Genomic DNA, 20,294 nt, shown 5'->3' with positions numbered 1-20,294 from the left:
TATTTCTACACTCGTAGTTTTTGTCAATCTGACCTTACCTTTTTTATAAAAAAATTAGAAAATGTGAAGGAATTGATAACTAGACACTTGAAGACTGAAATAAAAGGAAGTAATGTGGGGCGCCTGGGTGGCACAGCGGTTAAGCGTCTGCCTTCGGCTCAGGGCGTGATCCCAGCGTTATGGGATCGAGCCCCACATCGGGCTCCTCTGCTATGAGCCTGCTTCTTCCTCTCCCACTCCCCCTGCTTGTGTTCCCTCTCTCGCTGGCTGTCTCTATCTCTGTCAAATAAATAAATAAAATCTTTAAAAAAAAAAAAAAGGAAGTAATGTGGCTCAAATATTTGCCCCGGGAATATGCCTCTCAAATGAAATAATGGACCAAGGAAACACAGGTATGGCATTTCAGGGGCCATTTTATTGGACTGATTGTTTATATTAAAAAAGAGTGGTTTTTCAGGTTATGTCCCTAGAACCCTTTGTTTTTTTGTAGGTGCCACACACACACCTGTGGTAGGTGAAGAAAAGAGAAAACACTAGGCAGGTGGTACCGTGTCCCCTTTACCTGTATTTGTCATAACTGCTGTGCTTTTCACTGGTCACTTTACAAAGCTGTATTTCTGTAATGAGTTTCCTTTTTTAAAAGAGAATTTATCTGATAATTAAGATTTATTGCTCTAAAAAGTTTTCATATCTTTATGTGAAATTATCTTGTTATATCAAGTTTTACTATAAATCACCACAAAACCTTTCTGGAACTAGGAAGAGATTCAGTTCTAAAATAATACGGATTTTAATCAGCATAATAAGAGTTAGGTTCATATATATCTACTATAGCTATCTCAGATTATTCAGGCATAGATGATATAGCAGTATCTGGACATTATCCATGTAACAATTAGCTTTTAGCATAATTTATGTATGCCAAATATTTGAATCAAGCATAAGTGAAGTACATAGATATTAAATTTTAAGTTCTAGGATGTTGTTTCAGGAATATTGTTTCATTGCTATTATGTCTTATTGTTTGGAGTTGAGGAAATTACATATTTCAACAGAATTGAGAGTAGGATTAATCAGGTTGTTACTATACCACTAAAAATTTCTTATTAAAGAAATGTTCATTACCTCTGAAACAAGTGTTAGATCCAGTAAAGCCTAAAATAAAAGTGGCCAAATAAATTCATTCCAAGGTACTATAATTAAGCAATGTAATATAGCTTCTTCCTTATTACTTAATAGAACTTTGGCCGTAATGAAGAGTTTTTGTCACTCATCCCAGTATAAGTTTTATATGATGAAAATATTTTTTTAATCATATTTTGAAGGAAATGGAAAAATCAAGTGAAAAATGTACAGCCTGAATGTATGATCATTACTTATAAAATGTTGAGATAATTAAGTTAAAATTATCATCAGCATGTTTTTTACTCATTCAACAAACATTTATGGAATTTTGTTCTAAGATAAGATGTCATTAGATATTATTAGAGTGCTAATTGAGAGAAAAGTGGAATGAATGGCTAGATATAAGTAAATACTCCCAAATTTTCTTACAGGGACTCCTTTTTAGACAGTTCAAGATCCTCAAGACTGATGATAATGAAAATTATCATATCTGTCATTTATATACACATACTAGACTTAGGTTGATTTGCTAGTTTATATCATTTGTCAGTGTGAAACTATAGAATAAATACCTTCATTTAGAGATGAGGAAACCTATGTACAAAAAAGTTAATCTTGCCGTGATCAAAGTGCTATTAAGCGACAAAAACAAAACACAACCCAAGGTTTCATCTTCAGAGTCTATGTTGTGGACCATTACAGAATGGACAGTATTGATTGAAAATACAATATCTGACCATGAATGAATCTCACTTACACAGATATTTGTGTCACAATATGACTGTAGACATTTGAAGGCAAATTCCCCTACAGAATTTGAACCGTTCTCATTATATATGGACAAGAATGTTCTAATTCCAATGAAAATTAGGAATGGATCTCTGCTCTAGAGCAAAAATCAAAGCAAAAAATACAAAAAACAAAACTGAAGCTGGACTGAACATTTATTAGTTAAATTTTCTTTGCAGTTATATTGCAGATAACACTCTTCCGATAGTAGCTTCATGGGTACTAAAGCCTAATGACAAAGTGAAACTTGCAGATCTAAGTGCTCTGTAGGGTATAATTATTGAGTGTTTTCTCTGTGCCAGACACTTTGCTGGAAAACACCAACAAAAGATGCCAAGAAGACTCCAGGAATATATTGTTTAGTGGTGTGAATTAGGCCTATTAGGAGCAAATTGAAGTTTGCTAACTCCTGATGTGGCAGAGACGTTTACTGCTCACAAAATACCCACGTGCTTTAGAATATTCCCCAGTCCCCTTACAGGTATATGAGGCTTGGTTCAGGCCTACAAGCTATTGATATGTATCACCTCCGCATCAAAGTACGTAAGACCATGTATATCACACTCCACATCTCTTTTCCCCTGCTATGGTATTTTGGAGAAACACATTGAGGTGACTAATGCACAAAATCAGTTGCTACGTGGAGAGCCAACTGCCTTGTATCAGAATTTATAGGAATAAGAACTAAACTTTTGTTAAGGTTTAAGATACAGAGGTTAACCCATTGTGACTGCATCGTCTAGTCCATCATGGATAATACACATGGCTCTTCTTTCTTTGTAAAGGCTATTGCTAAATGGGCTCTTTCAAGCTTATCAACAGTTAGTTAATAATGATGCTCCTGATGCACAAAGGAATGGCTGAATGTCTTCAAATAGGATGTTTTGCCACCCCAGGAATTTCCTGTGTTTCCTTGAGATTTTGTTTGGGAGGTTTCCATGTGTGGTACCACATTGTGAAGCTCCTAATCAGGGGGTCAAGAGGATCGACTTACAGAGATATTTCAGATCCTACATCATTTTGACAAATAGATATGTAATTTGGTACCTATTTGCAAGGGGGTGGGGGATGAGAGAAGCATTTAAGTGGCATCCTCTAGATCAGTGCTATCCAAGAGAAATACAATGCAAGCCACATATGTAATTTTAAATGTTCTAGTAGCTACATTTAAAAAAGTAGAAAGAAAATTAACTTCAGTAACATACTATTTTTTATTTAGTCCAGTGTATCCAACAATTATTTTAATTGCAATCAGTATAAAAAGCCTGTTAATTTCACATGAAGTCTTTGAAATCATGTGAATTAATTTCACGTGAAGTCTTTTAAAACACATCTTAATTTGGATAAGTTACATTTCAAATGCTCAATGGCCACATGATGATGTATTCAACACTGCAGCTCTAGATGCATCTTAAATTTACTCCACGTTTTGTTAGGCATCTTGTTAGGTACATTCACAACATTGTGATATTTGTTCATTATAATATTCCTTTGCGTTAGTAAATAACTGAATGCACTCACAAAGTTAGAAGGTGACAGAGCTAAGGTTCAAACCAGTTCTCCCTCCTGCCTCTGGAGATAAAGGAGTGCCTAGGCAAGTAGAGTACCATTGGGAGTCCTGTGTAATCCAAGCAAGAAGGCTTGGTGAGGGCCCCAGTTAAAGTAAAGGGCGTTGGTGATGGAGGGAAGGATGGAGTTAATGAATATTCAAGTAGAATTGGGACTACTCTACTTGATGACTGATTGCATATTGGGGAGGGGTAGAAAGGGAGATGCTTGTTGGGGGTGGGTTCTTCTAACTTGAGCAATGCAAGTTGGCAGTCATGCTGTTTAGAGAGAGACTGACATGAGCCTTTTAATCTGAAGTAGGATTTAGCAATTTTTGATCACTGGAATTGCCTGTACAGTGCAAGGAACCTTACCCACTTTTTTGTTTTAACCACGTCTACATTGCATTTGGTGACAAATGCCAGATGATAATGGCATCTGCGAACTATTTTTTAAAAATGAGTCTACATAAAGAACTACACATGGATTGGCAAGTCTTTAACATTACAGAAAGAGGAACACGAATAACTAATTCAACAACCTCAGATTTACAGAGTGTAACATTTACTAGCTTTTGTGTGCTTCTTTATGTCTTTTTAAAAGATACTCATTCAGCTTTGTCACCACACATAAAACAGTGGAGATTTTTACAGAGTTTACTAATTATGTGTTTATCTTTGGGCCTGAAAGATCAATTCCAAGCGCTGCCACCTGGGCATATGCCTTGGCAAAGTCTATCAGATAATGATAAGCCACATACTTTGGAAAATCTGATCTTAAAAATCCAAAGGGACTCAGCTTTTTACTCTGATCAAATCATATTTTCACTTGAACAGTATAGGATACAAGATTTGACTAAGAACAAACTTGGAGGTATCCAGGCATTTCATAAGCTATTGACAGGTGATGCTGGTCCACAGATGAGAACTCTTATGAAACAAAATACAACAATTAACCTGAAAATTCTTAATTGTACCATTTTCATTTCTCTGTGTTTACTACATCAGGGAAATATTAAAGTTGTTTTCAGTAAGTAGAGGTGTTACTGTATTTGATTATGGGTGAAATTTATTTAAATTGATTTTGATATGTCTTCATAGAAACATCAACCTCACTGAAACCAGCATGCCTACTCATCTTTAATAAGTTATTTGCAGAAATGCTGCTGCAAATCACTACAGATGCTCTAAATTAGAGGAAAGAACTGTCAGGTTTCCCATTACTGTGTAGCCTGCTTTCAAGATCACTAATAAGTTTTACTGTATTTTATCATAAAGTATTCCAAGCTTGTTTTGACTTTTTTAGTCATAGCTCTGTTTCCCTGTTCATTATTTATCCCTCAAGAATTCATCGTTAGAAACATGGAGTTGGACCAAGGTGGTTCCTGCCACTCTGAAATTATTAGGCAAGGGTCATGCAAAATGAATAGGCCAAGTGGGAGGAAAGAATCTTCTGCATCACTGTGTTGGAGAAGTTTCATCTAGTATTTATACATTCTTGCCTAATATAGGGAAAGCCTCATTTTGATCACAGGTCTTCTTAGTTGGTGAAAACAGCTGTTAGCTAGATGGTATGAGTAATTGCCTTATGCTGGGCCCTTGGGCTCAGAACTGATATTCCTTCTGTGTTCTGGTTGGTGTTTGATTCTATTGGAATCCCTTGTACTTTGAAGTGCTCAAAGATGCAGTTGGCCCAATAGGTTTCTTTTTTTTCTTTTTTCTCAGTCGCTGAAAGCTTCTGAAAACCAGTTTATTCTCTTCCCATATACTGTTACCCCAACTTAGCAGAAATCATTCTCTAAAAATAAATAAAATTTAGAAAAACAATTGACTACAATGAGTTTCAGGTTACGGATTTGTAAGACAAGAAGGCAGTGATTCAGAATTTCAGACACTCCAGTAGCTTGCACTTGTCCAGGAATTGACCCCGTCTTTACCTAACTTTCACATTATACATATATGATTACTTGAAACTGTTTCTCAGAAGAACAGTATTTTGTTAGTATTTCTTTTATAAAAAATACATATGTCATATATATATTTAAACATAAATCTTCTGATTACTTATTTTTTTTTTTTTTAAGATTTTATTTATTTGACAGAGATAGAGACAGCCAGCGAGAGAGGGAACACAAGCAGGGGGAGTGGGAGAGGAAGAAGCAGGCTCACAGCGGAGGAGCCTGACGTGGGGCTCGATCCCAGAACGCCGGGATCACGCCCTGAGCCGAAGGCAGGCACCCAGCCGCTGTGCCACCCAGGCGCCCCTACTTATTTTTTTTTAATTCCAGTTAAACTAAAACATGTACCTGGCATCTTTTTACCATTATCATAAGTATATGTGGCTTATGAATTACATATTTGTATTATCAAATATAGAATTATTTTTCATATATTTCAGCTTGTCTTATTTCTCTGTCTTTTCATCTACTAAACACCTTCTTCTGGTTTTCCCTTGGCCTATTTTGTGCTTCTGTCATCATTTTAATTCCTTTGCCAGCTGAGACATAAGCAAATAGTGTCATTTAATCATTTTCATTGTCATTTTTATCCATTTTCATGTGGCCATTTCCTTGTATTAAAATACCCTCTATTATCAAAATCCTTTGTAAATCTGAGCTTATCAAGGTACTAATATTAAACCCTTAAAAATATTACAAGAGATCATGTGTTTTGCCTTAACTTTCTATTTTGTTTGGTACACAAATACACATTTTTCCTTTATTCCTACAAACAAAAGTGTTAGTATCAAAGGCAGCTGGTGTTTCTTCGCTGAGTCAGAATCATATAAAACTAGAGTGTGCCATTAAATATTTTGGGAGAGCTATACCAACACAGCTAAAACACAGAGATGTTTTAGTGATTCAAATCATAAACCCAAGCTCAAAATGAAAGAACCATTTAAGAATAAAACATGCTACAAATTGATGAAGCATGAAAAATAAAAACACATAAGAATAACCTACCATAGTGCCAGAATTACGTTAGTCATGTTAAACTCTTCAAGTTGGAAAATTTAAAACAGAAGACTAAGGTTTTACCTGTAATTCCTGTGTTTAGTTTCGATTGAATTTTTTTTCTCCGAGATTTATGAACTTGTTCTAATTCAGTCCACTTAAAAGTATAACATTGCTTTTTATGACGTGGGGGAAATAAATGGTTTATTTCCCTTAAATTGTGGATAGAAATTTAATGCTTATGAATTTGACAGTATAGAATATATAATGTAATATATAGCATTTCATTATGAAACTGTCTTGCATTAGTGTGTCTATACTTCTTACAGGTAGATATGTAAGGGGGGCAATTTGAGATGCATACATTTATCAACAAAAAGAACATACAAAGTGAATACAAATGAAAATGTAGAAACTGTAATTATTTCCCATGTGCATTATATACTTATGTTGAAAATTCTGATTTTAAAACAGGTGGACAAAAGGAAGTTCATTTAGAAGTTTTTGAAACTTGAGAAGGTAGTCAGTGTCTCTTAATTTTAACACTCCCTACATACACAAAAATATAATTAGAATTTCAGAAAATGTATGTGTTAAGGAATTGGAGTAATGAAAGATTGGATATATTTTGAACTTTTAATTAAATTTTATAAATTTCATCAGTCATAATCTAGATTCTGTGCTAGTTTTCTGAACATTATTTACTATATGATGAAATGAAAAAAATCATTAATTTCTGAAAGAAATCATAAAACTATATGTAGGAAAAGACAGAAATTAAGAAAACAGTATATTGAGTATTATTTTACCCTTTTTTGAAGTAATGTTTATTCATTTAGTAATGTAGAAACATAACAAATTTTATTGTGAAAGCACCAACTAGTGTTATGTAAAAGTAGCAACTTATTTTAAAAATCAGTAAAAATATATGGAATTACCAAATAACATGCATTAGCCATAGCAAAATTGCTCTTGAAATATTACAATGCATAATTCCTGGAGAAAGTCAGTTCCTTAGTTTTTGAAAATGGAGTGCATCATAAATCACATAAATTACCATTGGCTACTTAGCATATTTTAATATATTTTCAAAATTTTTTATTTCAGAAGAATCAACCGAAGAATTATTTCTTGGAGAAATAGAGCAGAAAAAATATTTTTTTGTACAACAAAACTTTGAGAGACAAATTCCAGTTTTGGCTTGATTTTCCATACTTAAATTCATGTATCATGACTATATGCTACCAAGATAAATTTGTCTGGCAGATAAAATGCAAGGCAAAGTTTGTAATTTCTTTAAAGATCATATTTAATTTTAAATATTTTTTCCATCATACCTCAAATGTATGATGTACAAATGTACAGAAGAATAGCAACTCTTAAAAGAAGCGTCATGATTCTTAAAATTTAAACAAATTTTTCAGATTGCCTAATTTAAGTTATAATCTCTTTAAAATAAAATAATCTTAATTTAAAAAAATCTCTGCCTTTACTATTGAATATCATTTTGTTAAGCAAGAGGAATAATAGATGTACACATTTATCAAATTTAATGAGTCTAGCACATGGTTAAAATAATTTTGATTATGTTTTCTAGAAAAGACTAGCATCTTACATTAGTCATATATTCAAGCTCTTATTATAATGCACTGCTTGGTATCAAAACCTTGCATGAAATATTGGTATTAATAGAATATTTTTCAGGAAAATTCAAGTGTATTATAAATACAGGATAAACGCTATACTTTTTATAGTTTAAAATGAAAGCTATAAAAATTCTATAATAAATTTTGTAATTTTTACCGTACTTCATAATATAAATAGCCATTAAATGTGAAAAGGCATCTTTCAATATTGGGATATAGTTGTGGACACTGAAGTAGCTGTTATAGGAAATGTTAGGACTTTTTCTTGTTATGACATTTAAAATTTTTTTCCTATGGCCTAGAAAATAAAATTCAGTATTTTTTTTCTTATTCCAAATATTCTAGGAAATGAAAATTTTGAAGAAAAAACTTTATGGAATAATATATATTTGGAAATTCAGAGAAAATAAAGTAATACTTAATTCTGGAATGCATCAAGACCATTTTTCTTTCTTCCTTGAATCACAATTTTTCAAATAACGTTTTTCTTGTACTGTGATTTCTATTAGAAATCTAGACTTCATCATTTTTACTGATATTGTGTATTTTGGGTCTTCAATTAAAAAGACCTTTTCTGCTAGCTTTGTTTTAATTGTGTGCTTTTCAAAGAGACTCCTTCTTTTTCTAATCTTTTCTTTTTTCCCGGTCCTCTACCTCATAGTTTCAGAGGCAGGTTGTAGAGAAATTTCTGGATATGTTGTTAACATCTGACACAGTAAGTGAGAAAAAACCAGCACAATCACTGGGCAGGTTCAAGGAGAATTGACAGCTCCTGGAGATGAAACGTTTGTGTTTGCTAGTTGCTGGTTACCTGAAGCACACTGGTTAAATTCAAATCCATTCATTTCTCAGTTGCTTTGCTCCCTCTAAACTACTGTAATGCAAACCAAAAGGGGACCTTTATAGATGTTTTCTGTTGATCTGTGTAGATCGAGTGTATCTTTCGTTAGCCTTGTCTGACATTTTCCACAATGCTTTTAGTAGACAGCATTATATTATGTAAATATTTCTGGTTACTGTTTATGGAGATGGTTGCCTAAATTTCTCTGTGGATAAAGCCTTTAATGCATTCACCCATAATCCCTATAGAGGAGCTACTCAAGTTTGGGGAGTTTAGTGTTGCTCTTTGTACTTCAGCTTTTAATATCAGAGCACATATTGAAACCATAAACACAATGAAAATTCAAAAAATATTCCGACCATATTAGAAGAATATACCCCCTCCTTTTTTTATCCTTAAAGAGCCAAGGGCGTGGGGAGTGGCAGGAAGAAACATTCTTAAGATCTAAGCCCTGGACGCCATCCTGGGAGTGCTTAAAACCCTTAGAAACGTGCAACCTGAAGAACACCCCCTTTCGAAGTCTAAAACAATATTAGATTCCCAAAACATATCGGCAAAGAAAGTCTTACCGTCAAACGCTTGCAGCAGGTTCCAGCTCAGACCCAGACTGAAAAGCTGAGCAGCTGGTGAACAAAAGTTTTAGCTCTTTTTTTTTTTTTTAACGAAGTCTGCAAAACTAATTTCCCTCAAAATAGGGCTCAATTTCCGTTAAAGAAAGCAGCGCTTACAAATCTCAGAATTCCTGATCACCCCCACCCCATCCCACCTCTAAGCAATGGAAAACAATTCAAACTTTCACACAAATGTAAAGGTTTATTGAGAGGCCGCTCTTCTGCAGTAGGGCTTAGAAGACGAGAGATAGGCTGAAACTTGAGGGACTGGTTGAGGGAAAGGTACTGCCTTGGGGACACTTCTCAAAGATTAATCAATACTTTTTCCTAATTCAAACCAGATGGCTGGCTCGGTTTGCTGTCCTCATTAATCCCATTAACAACTTCAAAGACCTGGTCCCCATCCACTGGACACGTGAGACAATGAAAATAACGGGGTTACACTGCTGGTGGCATGTTAGCGGTCCTGGGCGGCATAGGTGAGCGCCCATCTTCTGATGCAACACGTCCCAGGCAGGACTTGACTGTTCTGTAGCTCATTACGGGCGGCTTGCTTGCCTAGTGCAAACGACTCTGCCCCCCCGCCCCCCGCAGTGTCACCCCTCAAGCAAGTGGCAGTATTAAAGCCCAGCTGCCGCTCATACTGATTCACTGGTGGCAAGTTTTCTAACTCATTTTGTATGATGCAAGAGTGTAACCAGGGAGATCTGAAGCAGCACCCATATTTAGTGAACTTTGGGGGATATCGAAATGTAATATTTCCCAGTAAATGGAACCATGGCGGCAGGCGTGGGGCAGAAGCGGTACCGTGATTTATTTTTGAGCGGAAGAGAGGATGAATTTCTGGAGGGAGATGAGGGGACATGGGCTGGCTCCTGAGGTTTGGAAAGATTGGAAATGTGCTTGCAATATACACATTACACGTGACTAGGAAGATATCGCTTCGGGTTTTCCTAACCGAAAAGTTTTGGGTTGACAAATGGCTAGGAATTTGACGTGGACCAGGAGAGCAAGGGGAAGGACATTGTGCAAAAGCAGGAAGGGCATAGTCGGAAAGCCAAAGACCCCACCTGACACCGCAGGTGCGGATGCCAGCGTCTCTGGACATCTGCAACTGTCGCCGCCTCACGCTTTTCTCCCACCCACCCCACCAGCTCTCTTTTCGGCGCTGAGAATGGCCCTTTCCTATCCGCGGGACACTTTCCAGAAACCTCGGGTGCAAGGTCCGAGCCCATTAACAGCCCACCCGGAGAAAACAGCTGCAAAAAGCTAGACGCGCTCCTGAGCCCAGGGCACGAGTTGATGTGGAGTTTGAAAAACTTGTCTGAGCGCGCGCCAAACTAGCTCTGATCTTTTTCCTTAATCCTACTTCCCCTTTCGCGCTCCTCAAGAGCTAGGCGTAACCCTAGCTTTCCTGCAGGTGACAGTGCCCAAGTGGCACTGACAAGACCGCTTTCTTAAGAGAAGTGAGCGGGTCAACGCTGGGTGCAGAGCTGGGGCTGGCGTGCGCGGAGGAGCACGTTGGCGGACGGGGCCTGGACGGAGAGCCGCTGTCCGCCCCGGCTCGGGTTTAGGCGCCAGGCGCGCGGCTTGCAACCTTGGTTGCTGGCAAGGGCGGGCGGGCGTGGACGCGCTGCGTACGTCCAGCCCGAGATAGGAAGTGGAACTGGGAGCGCGTGGCGCAGACTGAGCGGGAGTTTTGGAGGGAGTTTGCATGTGGTCAGCTCCGGGCTCCTAAGCCAGCCCCCAGCTCACATTACACTCTATTTATAACCTCTCAGAGCCGTTTCCCCCTGAAAGCAGTTCTCTGGGACCACCTTCTTTTGGCTTCAACCTCTCCTACTCTTGACATCTGAGTAGCTCGAAGGGAAGCTTCTCCAGGTCCGAGTGTTTATATGTAAAGGAGACTGGCCGCTAGGGCTCAGGACCGGGATTATCCCAGCTCTGCAGAAACGGCGGCTATTTGTTTGGGAGGGGGAAAACACAAGATTTCCAGTGAAAAGTGACAGAGGGTGGTAGCGTTTGGAACCATCGTGAAGTCTTCTGCCTGGACCCCGAGACTTGCATGCTATGGAACACCCGCTCTTTGGCTGCCTGCGCAGCCCTCACGCCACCGCGCAAGGCTTGCACCCGTTTTCCCAGTCCTCTCTCGCCCTCCATGGAAGATCTGACCATATGTCCTACCCCGAGCTCTCCACTTCTTCCTCGTCTTGCATAATCGCGGGATACCCCAACGAGGAGGGCATGTTTGCCAGCCAGCATCACAGGGGGCATCACCATCACCACCATCATCACCACCACCACCACCAGCAGCAGCAGCACCAAGCTCTGCAAACCAACTGGCACCTTCCGCAGATGTCCTCCCCTCCGAGTGCGGCTCGTCACAGCCTCTGCCTCCAGCCGGATTCGGGAGGGCCCCCGGAGCTGGGGAGCAGCCCGCCGGTCCTGTGTTCCAATTCTTCCAGCCTGGGCTCCAGCACCCCGACCGGGGCCGCGTGCGCGCCAGGGGACTACGGCCGCCAGGCGCTGTCACCCGCGGAGGCGGAGAAGAGAACTGGCGGCAAAAGGAAAAGCGATAGCTCAGGTAAGGGCTCTCCGGGCACTGGCGGCGAAAGGGGGCGGGGAGATGACAGAGAAGATTCTCGACTATAGTGAGGCAGCAGAGAAAACGGTATATGGCTTGCCCTCTCTGGCTCCCCGCCGCCAAAGTCGGTGAGGCTGCTTTGGTCCTGTTACTTGGGGGCACGTGTTTCTCTAGGGGCAACACTGCAGCCAACAGCGCTAAACTCTCCAAGGTTCAAACTAGTTTACCAGAGGGTTAAGAAAAAAGGACAAGTGACAGTATGTGAAATCGATTGCGTAGCGTGACCTTCCATCTGAGCGGTGAGGAGGGGAGTGCACCCTGGGATGCAGCGTCCGCTGGGCGTGCGTGCGGGTGCCGCTCCTTGACTTTTCTCTTGCAAGTTCCCGACTCCGAGTGGCTCGATTTTTCCCATCGTTAACTGGATTTCCAAATTATTGCACAATATTTGGAACTTGCAGTGGAACTTGGCAGAACGTATGAGAAAAAAAAAAAGTTTTAGGTTTTTTTTTATTCTGATTTCAGAGTTCTTTAAATAGCATCCTATTCCAAATGGTAAAAATTTCCCTTTCTTGGGGAAGAAGACAATCTAGGAATTCAGAGGATTTTAAGGAATGTATCAAAGAATGGTAAATAAATACATGTTCAGACTCATGAAGAAAAACGATTTTTAATAGTTGTATTCGTGTGGTGCTAATCTAAATAGAGAATGTGAGTTTCAAAAGTGGAAAGTAAAATCTCCGTCGGTTCAGTATTATTGAAAGCAAGTATTTGGAAACAAACAACAGCCGGGTAGTGCTGATTCTCTACGTGCTCGAGGCTGGTATGCGAGGGTGCGCTCAGGAGGCGCTGATCTACGTGGGGATAACTTGAGTAGCCACGCAAAAGGGAACCTTACTAAACGCAGATGCTTGAAAGCACAGAGTGCCAAGTAAACTGTAGCAATCCTGAGAAACTAGTTTTTCGAGCAACTCCTTAAAGACCTTAAGAATCTGTATCATCATGAAATTGTTTAAAGATACTTTACAATCAAGGGAATTGTGCTTTTTTTTTTTTTTCTGTAGCTAGAGCGTATCCTGCGTTCCATCTTTTTGGGAAGTGTCGCTTTTTAAATATAATATTTATGTATTTTTCTTCATTTGAGGAATTGGTTTAACAGTTCTAGAAGGTAATTACAGATATTAATGTGAAGGATTGGAGAATCTTTGTTTTTCACAATGCTTTAGGTAAGATCCCACATAAATGGCAGTGATTGAGCCGCATATTTCATGTTTCTTTGCAGCAATGGTATCAGTTGTTCTTCAGCGTTAGTATGAGATGGATTCTTCTATCACAAACTTAAAATCTAACTTTTACTTTCCAAGGTCAGATGAACTTTTAATGCTCCATCACAAATTAGTTTACATCTTAGAAAGTTATCAACAGTATCATTCATTTTTAATGGTTTTTACTAACTATACGTGAAACTCTCTTAAGACAGAGTTGAAAGGTTAACCATAACAAGAAGGTTTCCATCTTCATTTTTTTTTTTTTTAAAGTTACTTTTAAAATACAGTGTTCATTTCCTGGGTTTAGCATTTGATATCAGTGCAGATCCCAGTTCAGGTTGGTCAGTCCATTTTTGCAATTAACAGAGGCTCTTACTGTTCATTTACTTTCCGCAGTGAAAAACCTGTGATGGACTGTGCCTTTTGCTTCTGAACGGAATCAATGCACCTAAGCTTCTTAGGGTAAACTGAATTTTCATATAGGCACATATTATTTTGGTTAGGGGGAAACAAAAAAGTGGGATCCAAGAACTGCTTCCCGTAAATTATTTTGATAACAAGTTTCTTAAGAAAACTAGTTATACTAATAGGGCTATCCTCTTTTGGTGGGAAATAACCATATAACAAAATAAGTTTATATTTACATGTTGAACTAATTAGAGTACTGGAAAAACAAATACAAAAATTTGCATAAGCTACATAAAGTCTTAATCGATTAGATCTTGAGTGGAAAATACAATTAGCCATCACCAAGCATAGAATCACTGGGGAGTTAGAATGAGCAAAGTTTTCTATTCATAATAGGATATTTTGAAAGAACTTTTTGACTAAAAGGAAATACCATGATGGGTTCCAGTTAAACATATGTGTACTCATAAATTTAATTTGGCAATTTCACTATTCGAGTTAATCCATGTAAGATCTTTAGATAGATTTAGATTCAAGATATCTTTCTCCTGTGGTATTTCAGTTGGTCTTCCATATTTACGTTTAGTTATTTCATTTCATAGTATTATAAGGGGATCCTGATCTATTGGGAACTTAAGCAATGTAGAAAATCATATAATTCTGGCATATTATTAACACATAGATCTCTCCTTTCTTACTGCACAGTTTTAGTATTTCAATATTTCAAAAAATTAGACTTATTTCTAAACCTTCAAAAATTTAAAATTATATTAGATGAAAGTCATATCATACTTAGTAGAGTCTACTTATATTTTGTTAGGAAGTTTATAATTACTATGTATTTATAATCGAAAGTAAATGTAGTACATAAATCCAGGACAAAATCAGAACCAAATTCTTTATCCTTGCATAAAATAACCAGATTGTCTGTGTATGTATATGTGTGCATGGCCCTGTGAAATTCAAGTAGAATTTTAAGCAACAGAAAATATTGAAAATGACCCCAATTTTTATCCATGGTAATGATGTTAAAGCTACAATGTATAACATTTTCCAGTATGCTTTGCATGTATTTGTCCTCCCAAACACACGCATATGCAAACTCAAGAAGCTTAAGGGTCTGGAAACAAATATTTATGGACTTTGGGCTTCCATTATAGTTTATTGACAATTGAAAATAGCCGAGTTTAATGGAAAAGCACACTGTTATTTTTATATGTGTTAAACATTTTTGCAACTTTGAACCTGCTAGGCTTTCCAGCATTATTAGCAAAGCCAACATCTGTGACGTCTTCAAAGGAACTCTTAAAAATCAAAACTTTACAACTGCACTTAAAACAATCTATACAAAGCAGGTGATTCTGAAAAAAAATGTCTATAAATAGTGTGAATTACTTGGCTTCAATTACATTTGATTGTTCTTCAAACAATGTAGTAATAGATATAAACTGTCCAGGTTTAGCTAAAATAACCAGAACAGATCAGCCAATCTAACTTTAGTTTTTATGCAGGTAAAATACAGTATAAACATGTAAATATTTCTTATTCAAATTAGTTGAATGAATATAAGTGTACATTTTATTAAAAAATCAAAATTAAAAAGGAAGGAAGTGGTTTGGGAATGTGGATTTTACAAGGTTTTGAATAATATTAGATTCTTGTAAAATTACAAATATTTATAGCTACAATGTCATAAAATACTTGTTGTCAAATTATATCTGTCTATTTGCTTGGCTATGTAGAATTACAAGCAAGTATTACCTTAATAAGCTGGAACTTAAATACAGAGGAATGTCTTCTCTACCCTAACTCTGGTATTATGTTGTAATTTTTTCTAGATATTTCAATCATCATGTTTTCTGAAAGGAAAAAAAATACTTTATTATTCATCTCTGTGTTACTGGATTATGACTTTTCACCATTTGCTTTAGGATTAAAAAAAGAGTCTATTGGATCTTGATAATTATAGAGGAATCCTGAACAAATTAAATGTCTCAAATTGATTGAATAAAAGAAAAATGTCATTTAAGTCTTTTTCTTGAAGTGATAGATTAATTTTAGGTGTGAACATTTTTAAATGGTGACCTGACATAAAAAAATTCTACGTACCATTGACCTACATGAGTGTTTTCAAATGATTACACTCAAAGTCAAGAGCAGCGGTCCCTTTAGAATTAAGGTGCTTTATTGTTGAAAGTTAGCAATGAATGGAAGGAAGAATGCAAATAAAAATAGAAGTAGTTTCAAGATCTTTGTAAATATCTTTATTTATAGTTCCTATAAGAGCATCATAAGGAAAAGCATTAAATGCAAGGCATGACACTGCTGAAACTTTCATTTTGGTGAAAAACCCAGTAATGAATATCTAAAATTTTAATCTTTGTTTATAGTAGCTATCAATGGAAACCATTATGTTGACACCCTGTAAGCTGATCTCTACTAATAAACTGAAAAAAAAAATTTTAAGTATTACCCCATTTTCCCTCTGTGTGATGTGAAAACATTGGCCCTTCATCACAACATTGGTATTTATAACATAATGTTTATTATAAGACCTCTGAGAAATTAATTTTAAGCAAAAATGAAATCGCAAATGTGGATAAACTTTTTCATCAGATTCAGGGAAATTTGGGAGACTAATTCCATATTTAATAGAAAAATCAACTTTTTTTTTTCATTTAAGAAATAATTTGTGGATGAACTAATAGCTGAGTAATGTAAAAATTCACCACGTATAAATCTATTTCATATGCCTGGCCTGGTAATGATGGCAGTTTTATTCATTTACTATATAGTAAAATATATATATGTTGGGCAGTTTTATTAACTATATTAAAAAATGACAGCCAGAAACAAAGATGTGAGGGCTTTTTAGATTTTCATTTCAAATGAGAAAAACCAATATAATACAATAATATATTTTAGTTTTTAGACCTTGTTCACTTAAGTAGTTTATTTCTAAAATTTCAGAGTATGTCTCTTTCCTGAACATTGCTATAATGGTTATAAACATCCATAAATGATACATGCTAAGGATGGGATATTATTAGAAAACAAAATACATTCAGGAATTCCTTAATTAATATTTGTTGAGTTAATAGTTGTAGATGATTTATTTCTCTCAAATTTTCTATAGTTCTGCCGTAATGTTTTTTATAATAATAAAACATTTTCTGGGAAAATATATTAGCACATGAAGTGAGACTATCAGGAGTAGCATTTTTTCCACCTTGATTGAAATAATAAAATAAGAAGGATTAATTCTTGAGTGGCCAGTTAAATTACATTTCCAGCGTTATGGTACTGGTGACTGATTCTAGTGGTTAGAATAAAAAGAAAATTAAAAAAAGATGAAATACGAACCAATACCAAAATCCACGAATTAGAAATTGAGGTGGGTATGATGTATTTCCTCTTTAATGTATTTAAGTAATAAAACACATTTTATTGTCACAGCTTATTTTTCTGGATTATGTGTTTTAGTCATTAATATGGCTTAGTTATCAATGATAAGCTTTCTTTCTGTAAAGAAAATGAAGCACTAACACCGTTCCTATTTTTGTTATGATGCTCTTAAGATTATTTGTTGGAATAGCTGTATCAAGAAAAGTTACTTTAACACTCTACGCTACTCCTAAATCATAGTCATCGGTGAGGTTCAAAATCCAACTGGAGAAAACCTTGCAGAATATTTTATTGCTCTCATGAAGTAAAACTTAAAATGGTAAAGGTCATTTAGGTCTCAGCCTTCAATTTGCCATTGACCTATGTTGAAGCAGAATTAATTTAAATCTAATGTCCTTTTCTCTAATGGTTTTCCATTTACATTATAAAAGTGTAGGGAGTTTATTTTCCCTTTAAGTAAGTTGTGTTAGATAGTATTTTAAGATACAAAATAACCGGTAATATATCTATTGATCCATCCGTATAAATTTCAGACATAGTTTTTATATTTCAGAGTAAGCATTTCTATTTGAAACCTTTTGATGTATTTATTATGAAATTAACAGAAAGTTACTTAGTGAGAGTATACATTCATATGTGGTTGAATGGGTCATTATTAATTTTCCCTGTATTTAGAATTTTAAATATGCAATAAAATAGTTTCCAGTTATTCACCAAACTTTCGTTTATAATGTTACATTTTCCACAGCAATATAATACTTCTGAATTTACATGTTACTCTCTGTAAATTTGGTACCGTGTTTTGGAATACTTGTTCTCATAGGGTTCTGAAAATATATTATGATACGTTTTTTGATCTCTTACATGTGCATATGAACAAGAATCATCAAGTAAAATCTGTACTATACGCATACATTCTTGGAAAGAGTTTGTATGAAAGAGAGGAAAATACTTTCAGAAATAATGAGTTCTCTCTATACTATATAGATTTAAAAATTAGCAAATCGAATCTTTAACCTACATGATATTATTGCTATGCTTCGTTAAAAAGTTAGCATTTCCTAAAAGTTTAATGATTCTAAAATATTTGTGTGTTTTGGTGACTCAATTCTTACATCCTTGGCATTTTCCTTTTACTGTAAATATAACATAAGTTTACAAGGTAATAAGTCATAGTGGTAAAAACATTAGGGTTTTGTTTAAAGATTTAAATTAAAAAATTATTGCTCTTCAAAATTTCATAGAATCAATTCATATTCGAATGTTTCAAATGTATTTAAATGTCCTCTTTGTTTTCATAAGCTTTCTTTCTAAGATGTTTCGGGTATGTTTCTTGAATTTTGGGTAAACGAGATTGGCTGAAATTATGAATGTAAGGAGTTTATTATTCATAGTTTTCAGTTCCTACTGCGTTTTAGTAGAAAGGTTAGTGGTAAGAAGAAAACAGGGAGGGAGCTAAATTAACTAGGATATGGCAGCTATTCTTAAAGCACACTTTAAAATAATCTGTTTATATAAAGATACATACGGATACACATATACAATAATAGAATTCCAAACTTAATCTCTTGATAAAAGATCATCTGAAGTAGACCATTCACATTAGAGACCTCAATATGATATTACATGTTCCGGTGAGAAAATAAAATATTAGGTTTGAAGCATATACAGCTGTGTAGAGAGTCCACCAGGCCGAGGCTGGTAATCAATGATAGTCATTAAAGTCAAATCGGCCAACTCCCCTGCAGTTTTTGTTTTCTTTTGTTTTTCTCTCCCTCTCGCTCATTACTCTCCACACACTTCGAGAGATCCCATAGTGCTGTAAGAGAAGAAAAACCCTCAGCTATCTTACATGACTATGGGCAAGAAAATGATTAAGATGAAGTCATCTCTCTCTCAGGCTCTGCGGAAACGGAGAGGAGGGTCCAGCCTAGGCGGGTGGATGCCAGTAGAATTTTAAAGGCCTGGAATTTTGCTCTTTGAAAATGTAGCCTTCAAGCTTTGCCAGAAATGACACCCAAACAAAAACTTATTTTCGCAAAATGATAGTTATTTGCAAATGTAGTGGTGAAATGAATTCAGTGTCTGTAGAGGTGGCTTCTTATATTGTCTAGACTGCACAGTAAACTTCTAGATGTTCATTCTTAGTGTCCTGAAAAACTAGCAAACTAAACTGAAGTGTATTCTTATTCGTCAAAACCAAAAAGTACAATGGGCAATGACTCTTATCAAATGAACAGTGAACACCAAGCAAATTTCACAAATGATTGATTTTATTTTGAGAGCTAAAACATGAAGTTCAGGAAAATAGAATTGTGTCATCAGAAACTTAGTGGGAACTAAACAGATAAAATGTAGCTTTGATTTTGTAGGATACCAATTATTTAGCAAATGGCTTTCACATTTTAAGAACCATGTAAAGAGAGCTTTACTGTGAACTGGATAGTTTGAAATTAAGTGACATCTCTCCGTATTTAGTATTTTTCAAATGTAAAATGAGCTTTCAGTGTGTTTACTGCCTTTAACAATTAAAATCTGTCCAAATACAGGCTATGTTTACTTTGGGATTTTTTTTTTTTAATTTGAAATATAAACGGATCCGGATGTGTTAAACTAGACAGCATCTAGAAGTAAGCTTTTGAGACAGATTGAAGTGGCAGGAAAGCCAGAGATTAGGCATCCAAATCTGGGGTCCTGCTGCTGCCCACATTTCCTGGAGTATCATCTTCTGGAGGCCCACCTTCAGAATTCAGGGAATTACATATACCTTTTCTCCTAGAATTATTCTTCGCTCCTGGAAGTTGACCTTCACCAAATTTATTCTTGGATACTCAGATATTTGGGAAAATAAAAAGTAACAGAAACACTGTGTGTATGTAATTGTTTAGTTTACTTAGCCATTAGTTGATAAATCCTAAAGGATCTATATTACTTCTTAGTTATCCTATCAGACAAGGAAATAATGGTCACACTTAAAAGGATAAATGAAGATGAAGAGAGTTTGATGATGACTATTTGATGGTGAGCGGTATGTAGGGAAGCAACAGGAAATGGTCAGTGATCCAGGGTCTGCCCACATTTGGAAAACATTAGCTCCTCTAAACCTGAGGTGGCAAATA

The 20,294-nt window shown here is 36.0% G+C and overlaps 2 protein-coding genes across 6 annotated transcripts in view; one reads left to right on the top strand and one right to left on the bottom strand.

Moving 5' to 3' along the window:
- The window catches only part of LOC130542129 (zinc finger protein ZFPM1-like), a 42,713-nt gene extending 33,164 nt beyond the window's left edge, over window positions 1-9,549 (bottom strand). The window contains exon 1 of one of the 5 annotated variants that reach the window (XM_057304537.1): window positions 9,472-9,549. The gene's annotated coding sequence lies outside the window, so the exon portion shown is untranslated. The remainder of the gene's footprint in view (window positions 1-9,471) is intronic. The other 4 variants (XM_057304536.1, XM_057304538.1, XM_057304540.1 and 1 more) reach the window with 4 other exon arrangements.
- MEOX2 (mesenchyme homeobox 2) overlaps window positions 3,698-20,294 on the top strand; it is a 71,860-nt gene continuing 55,263 nt past the window's right edge. The window contains exon 1 of the mRNA XM_026506838.4: window positions 3,698-12,097. Within this exon, the coding sequence (XP_026362623.1) occupies window positions 11,584-12,097 (514 nt within the window). The 5' untranslated portion in view covers window positions 3,698-11,583. The remainder of the gene's footprint in view (window positions 12,098-20,294) is intronic.

The sequence above is a fragment of the Ursus arctos genome, unplaced genomic scaffold, assembly GCF_023065955.2.
Source record: "Ursus arctos isolate Adak ecotype North America unplaced genomic scaffold, UrsArc2.0 scaffold_3, whole genome shotgun sequence".
In the NCBI taxonomy this organism is placed as follows: Eukaryota; Metazoa; Chordata; class Mammalia; order Carnivora; family Ursidae; genus Ursus; species Ursus arctos.
The sequence above is the reverse complement of the archived record's forward strand: the minus strand, read 5'-3'. Positions and strand labels throughout refer to the sequence as shown.